This window comes from Neoarius graeffei, chromosome 17 (assembly GCF_027579695.1).
Source record: "Neoarius graeffei isolate fNeoGra1 chromosome 17, fNeoGra1.pri, whole genome shotgun sequence".
NCBI lineage: Eukaryota > Metazoa > Chordata > Actinopteri > Siluriformes > Ariidae > Neoarius > Neoarius graeffei.
This window is the reverse complement of record NC_083585.1, coordinates 21,942,171-21,953,322: the sequence shown is the minus strand read 5'-3', so window position 1 is coordinate 21,953,322 and position 11,152 is coordinate 21,942,171. Positions and strand designations below refer to the sequence as shown.

At 42.3% G+C, this 11,152-nt stretch overlaps 1 protein-coding gene across 1 annotated transcript; it reads right to left on the bottom strand.

Moving 5' to 3' along the window:
- Nucleotides 1-679: 679 nt before the first annotated feature.
- pde9ac (phosphodiesterase 9ac) lies at nucleotides 680-10,203 on the bottom strand. Its single transcript, XM_060898054.1, has 14 exons — nucleotides 10,124-10,203; nucleotides 9,941-10,028; nucleotides 9,718-9,799; nucleotides 9,555-9,629; nucleotides 9,351-9,437; nucleotides 9,122-9,226; nucleotides 8,937-9,019; nucleotides 8,673-8,829; nucleotides 8,427-8,540; nucleotides 4,978-5,082; nucleotides 4,757-4,885; nucleotides 4,500-4,595; nucleotides 1,651-1,722; nucleotides 680-1,216 (listed from the first exon to the last, which is right to left on the bottom strand). Exons 1-13 carry the CDS (start codon nucleotides 10,143-10,145, stop codon nucleotides 1,678-1,680), a joined length of 1,188 nt encoding a protein of 395 aa, XP_060754037.1. The 5' UTR covers nucleotides 10,146-10,203; the 3' UTR covers nucleotides 680-1,216; nucleotides 1,651-1,677.
- Between the last annotated feature and the right edge of the window lie 949 nt (nucleotides 10,204-11,152).

The window sequence follows — 11,152 nt, the reverse complement described above, 5'->3', positions numbered from 1 at the left end:
TTTTAACCTAACCTGCATGTCTTTGGACTGTGGGGGAAACCAGAGCACCCGGAGGAAACCCACACAGACATGGGGAGAACATGCAAACTCCACACGGAAATGCCCCCGTCGGCCGCTAGGCTCGAACCCAGAACCTTCTTGCTCTGAGGCAACAGTGCTAACCACTACAGCACCATGGCACCCTTGTCTTTAATATTTGTTCTGAATTATTCTGAAGTTTTATAATGATTGCGCTCAAATTAGAGGGGATTTGGTTGGGTTGGATGGATAAAGACCCAAGAAAGGAGGTGAGATTAACACTGGTTCATGATGGCCCAGTAAATACAGCCCACATAAAGTTTGGGTCTCTTATAGGTTTTGCAGCAGGAACCCCAGAGCGAGTTAGTCATGAGTTCGGGCCAACACTGAAGCGATCCATTGATCAAGCCAACAGTGGAGAATCATTTGGATGAGCCTTCATCAATGAGTATATGAACAAAGGGACAGCCTTACTCAAGTAGAGCTGAAGGAAAAATTCATTAACGAGACTTTATTGTGCTACCCAATGTAGTCATTAAAAAAAAAAAAATTATCAACAGTAACTAATGTTGCAGGAAAAATAGATGATGAATACAGAGTACAGTTTGGATGTTAAACAAGTGTAGTACAATGTAAATGCAAATCACACAACTCAATTTCCAACTCATGCATCATAATGAGAAAGATTGTGCATTACCACCCAATGCCTTTTTGTTGATTTATTTTATTCCGACACTCATTTATATGAATTTATATGAAACACCGTGATGGATTCTTTTCTGCAATTACTATTAAAATTAAGTTAAAATACAGAAGATATCGTTAGGTGTTATTACACTGCTCCGTAGTTGCTCCATTGGACTCGATCAACTTCAGTGATTTCAGACAACGTAATAAATGCTCTTTGTAACCTTGAACAGACGTCCCAGTGCAACACTGCAACGCTGAAAAGCTTAAGACAGAAGAAAAAAAGGAAGAAGAGAACGATCTAGCGGACCAACAGGGTACCAGTCTATCTGTTTGCAGCTATGTTGAGAGAACCCTTGTCCTGGGTTCAACAAGCCTGAATAGTTCATATATCTCTTTGGTGAGAAACCAGTTCGAACACCACCGCAGCTTCAGGGAAGACCTTTGAGTGAAGCATCTTATCAAAGCCTTAGACCGGCATTCTGTGGAAGCGGGCCAGAAAGCAAGATCCCTGGGGAAAACATAAAAATAATAATATAGAGTAAGACAACCTTGTTCTGACAGGTAATTCAGCTCTGCAGCGTGCTCTGACGATTGGCACAATGGCCAACAGCCAGCCCTTAGGAAAAGGAGGCGAGCATGGTGAAGTGTTAGTGAAGCTGAAGCAGAGAAGTGGAACCGGCTAGTTTAGAAAAAGAGCCATCGCAGGAGTCAGGAACAGATCAGTGTTTACGTCAGCTTGCTCACTTTGTCACAGCAGGAAGTTGGTTATAATTAGAGGAACAATATACAATTTTTCCTTCTTCTGTTATTCGCAAAGCAGGATGCTGTCACAAGGTGAAGCTTTATTTAATAGTACGTATATGCTAAGCATTTTGAGTGCTGCTTGCCTGAGAGCTTGGCAAGAGAGGAAGCGAAAAGCACTCAGCACACAAATCTACTTACACAGTATCACTGAGCTCGCCCCAAGGCTTATTTCTTCTTTCCTCCTAATGACATATTTTCTGTTTTTTTCTTCTGTGCCTCATTGAACAAAAAAAAAACACACTTTTATGTTAGCACGTGCTGAGCAAAATGGCATCTAAATAGCACTTTCTAGTGACGACCAGCCAGAAATTCATGGCTTGTTGTAAGCAAAGGTGAGATAAATAGAGTATATTACACGGTTTTGCAAAGATATGAATTTTATCTTCGAGTGGTGAATATATTCAACACGAGAAGATAAACTTCATATGTTTGCACCATCGTATAATGTTCTTTATATTATATGGACACATCCACAAAAGCAAGCAAGTTAATTAAAAGAATTAAAATTTTGAACCAGTTCGCCATCTTGACATCGCGTGTCTAGTCAGCGGGAAAACACTGAGAGTGACGTCATCGGAATGAAATATCAGGAATTATTATACAGTACATACAGGACACTTTTTCGATGGAATAAAAACATGTGCTCTATTCCCTTCTAGCGGATTTCATTGATGTGACTTGATAGCATGCAATATTATGAGCATATCGCTTATCCTACATGTATTAGGTCACTCTACCCAATGGAGAATGAGCACTGAATATGGTTTACGATATTGCATGGTTGTCAAGACAACATGACATCACATGTCAGAGCTGATGCAAACAATACTACCAAAAGTAACTTTAAAGTTGAACTGTCAACCTGTATATAGCCTGGAAATAAGTTGGGTTGTTGTTCAGGCTTTTTGGAACTGGAACATTTTTTTGTTAGAACTTTGACTTTGTATAGTGGTGCTTGAAAGTTTGTGAACCCTTTAGAATTTTCTATATTTCTGCATAAATATGACCTAAAACATCATCAGATTTTCACACAAGTCCTAAAAGTAGATAAAGAGAACCCAGTTAAACAAATGAGATAAAAATATTATACTTGGTCATTTATTTATTGAGGAAAATGATCCAATATTGCATATCTGTGAGTGGCAAAAGTATGTGAACCTTTGCTTTCAGTATCTGGTGTGACCCCCTTGTGCAGCAATAACTGCAACTAAACGTTTGCGGTAACTGTTGATCAGTCCTGCACACCGGCTTGGAGGAATTTTAGCCCATTCCTCCGTACAGAACAGCTTCAACTCTGGGATGTTGGTGGGTTTCCTCACATGAACTGCTCGCTTCAGGTCCTTCCACAACATTTCGATTGGATTAAGGTTTGACTTGGCCATTCCAAAACATTAACTTTATTCTTCTTTAACCATTCTTTGGTAGAATGACTTGTGTGCTTAGGGTCGTTGTCTTGCTGCATGACCCACCTTCTCTTGAGATTCAGTTCATGGACAGATGTCCTGACATTTTCCTTTAGAATTCGCTGGTATAATTCAGAATTCATTGTTCCATCAATGATGGCAAGCCGTCCTGGCCCAGATGCAGCAAAACAGGCCCAAACCATGATACTACCACCACCATGTTTCACAGATGGGATAAGGTTCTTATGTTGGAATGCAGTGCTTTCCTTTCTCCAAACATAACGCTTCTCATTTAAACCAAAAAGTTCTATTTTTGTCTCATCCGTCCAAAAAAACAATTTTCCAATCGCCTTCTGGCTTGTCCACGTGATCTTTAGCAAACTGCAGACGAGCAGCAATGTTCTTTTTGGAGAGCAGTGGCTTTCTCTTTGCAACCCTGCCATGCACACCATTGTTGTTCAGTGTTCTCCTGATGATGAACTCATGAACATTAGCCAATGTGAGAGAGGCCTTCAGTTGCTTAGAAGTTACCCTGGGGTCCTTTGTGACCTTGCCAACTATTGCAAGCCTTGCTCTTGGAGTGATATTTGTTGGTCGACCACTCCTGGGGAGGGTAACAATGGTCTTGAATTTCCTCCATTTGTACACAATCTGTCTGACTGTGGATTGGTGGAGTCCAAACTCTTTCAAGATGGTTTTGTAACCTTTTCCAGCCTGATGAGCATCAACAACGCTTTTTCTGAGGTCCTCAGAAATCTCCTTTGTTCGTGCCATGATACACTTCCACAAACATGTTATGAAGACTTTGATAGATCCCTGTTCTTTAAATAAAACAGGGTGCCCACTCACACCTGATTGTCATTCCATTGATTGAAAACACCTGACTCTAATTTCACCTTCAAATTAACTGCTAATCCTAGAGGTTCACATACTTTTGCTACTCACAGACATGTAATATTGGATCGTTTTCCTCAATAAATAAATGACCGAGTAAAATATTTTTGTCTCATTTGTTTAACTGGGTTCTCTTTATCTACTTTTATGACTTGTGTGAAAATCTGATGATGTCTCATCTCATCTCATTATCTCTAGCCGCTTTATCCTTCTACAGGGTCGCAGGCAAGCTGGAGCCTATCCCAGCTGACTACGGGCGAAAGGCGGGGTACACCCTGGACAAGTCGCCAGGTCATCACAGGGCTGACACATAGACACAGACAACCATTCACACTCACATTCACACCTACGGTCAATTTAGAGTCACCAGTTAACCTAACCTACATGTCTTTGGACTGTGGGGGAAACCGGAGCACCCGGAGGAAACCCACGCGGACACGGGGAGAACATGCAAACTCCACACAGAAAGGCCCTCGCCGGCCCCGGGGCTCGAACCCGGACCTTCTTGCTGTGAGGCGACAGCGCTAACCACTACACCACCGTGCCGCCCAAAATCTGATGATGTTTTAGGTCATATTTATGCAGAAATATAGAAAATTCTAAAGGGTTCACAAACTTTCAAGCACCACTGTGTGTGTGTGTGTGTGTGTATACAGTATATATAAATGGAGTGTGCAGTGGAGAGTCTACCTCAGTCATGGCATCATCAATCTGCTTGAGCTCCTCATAATGATCTCGTGAGTCTCTCAGAGGTTGTACCATGATCTCCTCAATCTGTGGGAACAGCTAAACACACATGAAACATAGAGTCAGGAGAGCCATGCTCTCATTCCTAGAATACCAAAGTATCAAACATTCAGCTGTGCCATATATGTTGACTGCTAAATATTACCAGTAGGTGTGTCTTATCTGAGTCGAACGTACACCAGCAAGGAATTGGTCCATACCTTCATCACAGTTTCAAACATGGGGATGAGGACAAACTTAATGAAGCCAATCTGAGCTGTGGGCTTGGTCACTTTGTCTCTGTCCATGAACGGAGCGACAGGTAGACCCTCAGATTTCTCTCTGTCACTCTGAGCAGAAATATGCATGTGTGTAAGTCTATGTGCAGAGCAACTCAACTGATTAATGTAGCGCAGAGTGCAGGAGAGCAGACTGTGCTGACCTGCATGAAGTACTCCTCCAGAAGACAGTCTACCCATGGTTCGGCAACTTCTGTGGGCCTGACTTCATTAGAAATGTCACAGCATTTGATCAGGACCATCTTCAGCTACATTCACACACACAAGGGAGAAACAAAGAGGACTTTTGTGGACTGGGTAATCAGATCTGTACCTTTCATCAACTGCCATGCAAGAAAGACAAAAAAGGCACTCATCACATTGGGCCATATTCGGACTTTAGTTCAGCATGCATTATAAGAAACTAAAACTGACATTGTGTCTGTAGTATTCAGCTCAGAATTGTCTATTATCTCGTCACTGCTTTAACAGTTGGACAGAATTGGACCCCAACAAGTGTGTCTCAGTTCCGCTGTTAAAAACCTGCAGAGTATTTACTCAGACAAGGGGCCAATGTCCCTCTTGAGGAGCTGAATTAAATCTTGCACCACTGTCTGACAAATTGTATTATATCACCTTTCTATTTGATATATTTTGGTGCAAGGGTGGCACGGTGCTGTAGTGGTTAGCACTGTCGCCTCACAGCAAGAAGGTTCTGAGTTCGAGCCCAGTGGCCGACAGGGGCCTTTCTGTGTGGAGTTTGCATGTTCTCCCTGTGTCTGCATGGGTTTCCTCCAGGTGCTCCCCCCACAGTCCAAAGACATGCAGGTTAGGCTAATTGTGAGTGTGAAAGGTTGTTTGTCTTTGTGTGTCAGCCCTGTGATGATCTGGTGACTTGTCCAGGGTGTACCCTGCCTCTCTTCCATTAGCGTGGCAATGAAGTCACCTACAGGGTTCAGTAGCACGGCAGTGAAGTCACGTACAGCCGGGGTAGGGTTCATTAGAGCGGCAGTGAGGTCACCGACAGCCGGTGTAGGGTTCATTAGAGCGGCAGTGAAGTCGCCTACAGCCACTGTAAGGTTCATTAGCACATCAGTGAAGTCTCCTACAGCCAGTGTCGGGTTCATTAGAGTGGCAGTGAAGTCACCTACAGCCAGTGTAGGGTTCATTAGCATCAGTGAAGTCACCTACAGCCAGTGTAGGGTTCATTAGCGTGGCAGTGAAGTCTCCTACAGCCAGTGTAGGGTTCATTAGCGTGGCAGTGAAGTCTCCTACAGCCAGTGTAGGGTTCATTAGCGTGGCAGTGAAGTCTCCTACAGCCAGTGTAGGGTTCATTAGCGTGGCAGTGAAGTCTCCTACAGCCAGTGTAGGGTTCATTAGAGCGGTAGTGAAGTCACCTACAGCCAGTGTCGGGTTCATTAGAGCGGCAGTGAAGTCTCCTACAGCTGGTGTAAGGTTTATTAGTGCAGCAGTGAAGTCACCTACAACCGGTGTCGGGTTCATTAGAGCGGCAGTGAAGTCACCTACAGCTGGTGTAAGGTTCATTAACATGGCAGTGAAGTCACCTACAGCCGGTGTAGGGTTCATCAACGTGGCAGTGAAGTCACCTACAGCCGGTGTAGGGTTCATCAGCGCGGCAGTGAAGTCACCTACAGCCGGTGTAGGGTTCATCAACGTGGCAGTGAAGTCACCTACAACCGGTGTCGGGTTCATTAGAGCGGCAGTGAAGTCACCTACAGCTGGTGTAGGGTTCATCAACGTGGCAGTGAAGTCACCTACAACCGGTGTCGGGTTCATTAGAGCGGCAGTGAAGTCACCTACAGCTGGTGTAAGGTTCATCAACGTGGCAGTGAAGTCACCTACAGCCAGTGTAGGGTTCATCAACGTGGCAGTGAAGTCACCTACAGCCAGTGTAGGGTTCATCAACATGGCAGTGAAGTCACCTACAGCTGGTGTAAGGTTCATCAACATGGCAGTGAAGTCACCTACAGCCGGTGTCGGGTTCATTAGAGTGGCAGTGAAGTCACCTACAGCTGGTGTCAGGTTCATCAACATGGCAGTGAAGTCACCTACAGCCAGTGTAGGGTTCATCAGCGCGGCAGTGAAGTCACCTACAGCCAGTGTAGGGTTCATCAGCACGGCAGTGAAGTCACCTACAGCCGGTGTAGGGTTCATCAACGTGCCAGTGAAGTCACCTTCCAGCTGCTGTAATGTTCATCAGTAGCACAGGTTAACGACTGAGAAACTAAGATTTCTGTCCCAAGACTCTTCTTCCACGCATACTCACTACAGTATTTTTCACTCAGACTTAAATATTCATTTCCTGATGTAATTTACTTAGTTACTTTTAAAATCAACATCGACAATGACACACAACGGAGTGACCTGGCAGCCAAAATTCTCTCAAAATCTTCCGCTTTTAATGAAGCAAACCTTGCGGCCATGTTTGTTTGTGAACTCTGACATGCGACGTCATGTTGTCCTGACAATGTTCAATATTATAACAAAATTATAACAATATGGCACGCTTTTGGGTGTTCAGCGCGTCTTTTTCTTTCACAATATATCTTCTGCTTTAAATCTTCAGCTTTTAATGAAGCAAACCTTGCAGCCATGTTTGTGTACAAAATTGTCACAGTCACTCGCTAGCATGGAAGTTTTACATCTCTGACGTGTCTCTTTTCCAGTTTTTCCATATATTTAATATGGAAGATTAAAGAATATCCAATGAAGTTTGGGTAGCCTTTCAGGTGTTCAGCGCATCTTTCTTTTTCAAAATTCTCTCTAAATCTAATGCTTTTAATGAAGTAAACCTCACGGCCATGTTTGTGTACAAACTGTCAGTCACTTGCTTGTGCTGAATCTTTTTTTACATAGTTTTACATCTCCGATGTGTCTCTTTTCCAGTTTTTTGGTGTCCGTTGGTATGTTTTTCTCTTGTAAATATACGTGAAGAATATATACTGAAATTTTGGTAGCCTTTCGGGTGTTCAGCGCATCTTTAGTTTCAATTTTCAGTTTATTTATTTAGTGCTTAAACCTAGCACTGGATCTTCTGTCTGTTCTGGCTGACAAAGAAACGATTGTGTGCATGCACAGCAGAAAAGTTTTGCCATCGGATCTTTGCATGAGCTCCAATGTGTGACGTCATGTTGTCTTGACAACGTGCGATATTATAACAATATTGCACGCTCATTCTCCATTGGGGAGAGTGGCGTAATATATGGAGGATAAGGGATATGATAACAATATTGCATGGCATCAATAAATCTGCTAGAAGGGAATAGAACACGTTTTTATTCCATGGAAAAAGTGGCCTGTATGTATAATAATAGAAAATAATGCATATTCTATTGCACCATGGTTTTAATAACTGTTATCTACATAGAACTGAAACAACAACTAGTGCCTCAAAAGTTCTAAAAAGAATAATTTCTGTAATCTGAATTGACTTTCTTGCAATCAATCAAGTTATATATTTAGCTTAAGTCTCAATACTGATTATTTTTTTTTCAACCTGGACTTAAATGACTGATTTAATTCACCAACTCTGAATGTGGCCCATTGCTGTTGGCGTGAATGTACTGTACACTCTGTGGAATTGAGTACGTACACATGTTACATGTTCCTCATTGGTGAAGTCAAAATTGTCCACTTTGTGCTTGAAAGAGTCGAGGATCTCACCATGCCTGGCCATGTCAGTAGCCAAAATCAGTGTGATGATCGCCTGTAGGGTCAAAGGTTAAACGGTTATATTACAACTGTACAGTATATTATACACCTCCTTATTTAAATCAATAATTTAAAGGTTCTCTTGTAGCGTTTTAGAAGTTAGAAACTCATGCCTTCCTGGACCAACCTGACGGATCTGTTTAAAGGCTTCGGGGTCCACATTGGCAAAGATGTTACACTCGGGCAAAGCGAGAATCTGAAAGGCCACAGCACAGTGGTGGTTCTCCAGAGGTGAGATATCATTGTAACGTACAGCTAGCTCAGTACGTGCATTTATCTGGTAGCTGAAAGAACATTAAAAAAAAAAAATTGCTCACCCTCCACCAACTTGTTGTATTCATATATAGCAATGTAAGAATTATGAGTTTGAAATTAATTTCAAATTAAATACGTGTTATTGTAGCCAGGATGGTCCAAGTCGTGACATACTGCAGCAGTCATTAAAATGCCCAAGTCTGTCAGTGTGAGCTTTTCCTGTTGACCGAAAACACCCATGCATGCACACACATGAAACATATTTATGTGCTTGTATCACAGGGCAGCTGTCACGCCTTTAGTAATCAAGAAGGTTCTCACCTGAAGGTTGCACAAGTGAATCATGCCATACATCATCTGGCTCACACAGAAGCAATGGCGGAAGTTATGGAACGGATTGCTACGGTAATTCTCTTGAATAGCAAGCTGGGAAAATGTAAACGTAAGCTCATAATGGAGTCTTTACACTTACATGCCTGTAAATTCACATTCATAGCCATAACTAGAATTGTAACCGGGTCAAACAGCTGGCTTAAAATCTTCCTCTTACCAACCAACGTTTGAGAGTAATGGGGTTCATGTTGAATTCCTTTACCAAGCCTAAGTCATGGTACATATATTCCAAGCAACTGAGCATCTGAAACACAAAACAAAATCAAACCACGATCAAATTGCAAAACACAAAGGTGCATCGTGACAAAGAAATCTGACTTTGCCATGTCTAAATGTTTACATTCCTCAGAGACAGACTTACTTCATTATGCTCCCAATGCCAGACGTCAAAGGTTGGCTTCTTCAGAGCTTCGATCGTCTCCTGAGAGAGTGTGTACTGAGGTGAAAGAAAATAAATGGTGTGAGGATAGATTTTTTTTTCTTTCTCAGTGAATGAGTCATTCAAAACATTTTGTTCAGAGAACCTTTGGATAGCTGGGCACATCACGTCGAGGAGTTAATTTCTTTCCATCGTCCGAGAAGTTGTACTTACACGGACAATTCACTCTAATGGAGAAAAAGGTGGTGTTAGAGAGCTACTGATACAATGCGTAGCTACTGATTTACGAAACATTTGGGTTGACTGAGTGAATTTCATGTTTATATATACAGTATATACATAGTTTGATTTGCTCTCCAACTGCTTACCTTCCTCCTCCTCTGGAAGTCATCTCATCTCTCAGCTTCTTTAAGTCGTTCTTGCACTTTTCAATCTCCACAACCTTCAGGCCCTCCACTAGGTGGAAAAAAGAGCAAAAGTCAGATGTAAATATCACAAAGAACGACATCATACTTATATATAGATGCGTCAAGTATGCGTAGAAGACATACGCTCCACTCTCTTCTCCAACATAGCCAGCCTATTGGTCACTTCAGTTTTCAGCTCATTGATCTTGAAGGCCCTGAAGAAGAAAAACTCTTTTCAGACACATAGCCCAAGCACACTGCATCTGAAATGCTAAAGAGTGTCACTTCGGTCTCTGGGAAAACAAACACTGGCATTACCTGCTGAACTGCTCTGCCACCTGCGATAACACATTCTGAAACATGTCTTCTTTCTCTGTGCAGGGAAGCATACAGACTGTAAATCACATGCTAAGCTAAATTATCTGTACAATGTACTCTGAGGAAACAGTCATCAGTCATCGTAAATGTCACTGGTACAGATCGAAAGAGTCATAACAGTGTTGGGAAGTACAGTATGTTTTATATGTTACCTCCCAGCTGGCCGGTGGATAGCGGAACAACTTTATATAAGGAACTGTATGAGAAGAAATGATGTGAAATAATTAGTTCTCAGAAGGTTTAGAAATTATGATGTGGTATGTAACGTGGTAAAAAAATTGAGTTACTTGGGTGAGTTGGTGGGCATGGTGGGATCGATGGATACCAGAGCTCCCTCAGGGTCCACCAACATTATAGCTGTGGTCCTGCAGAAAAAAAAACAGGACCAGGGCCGTTTCTCATTCTCAGCAGTATACGTAGTCACTTAACACCTCTGAGCCACCAGGGGGCTCCAAAAGAATTCAGTTTTAAAGTTAAAGCTAGACCGCCTTTCAGATTTTTCAAGTGTAGGTCATATAAAGAATTTTCCCTGACACCCAGTTATTTTTGTTTAGCGGACCGAAAGCTACTCAATTCGAATCACAGACTTCCAATTTTATTATTTTAAAAAAAAAAACGTGGCCCTAAATTCTCCGCTATTTTTTCCTGCTTCACCATGACCCAATACAAGATACTACATCATACATCACGTAGTAGACTTTCCCTATTCGTGCAAGGCATTGTAGGATCCAAATTTGAAACAGGAGAGAAAAATGAAGGACGTGAGTGTGTGAATGAAACGTGAAAGACCGAAAC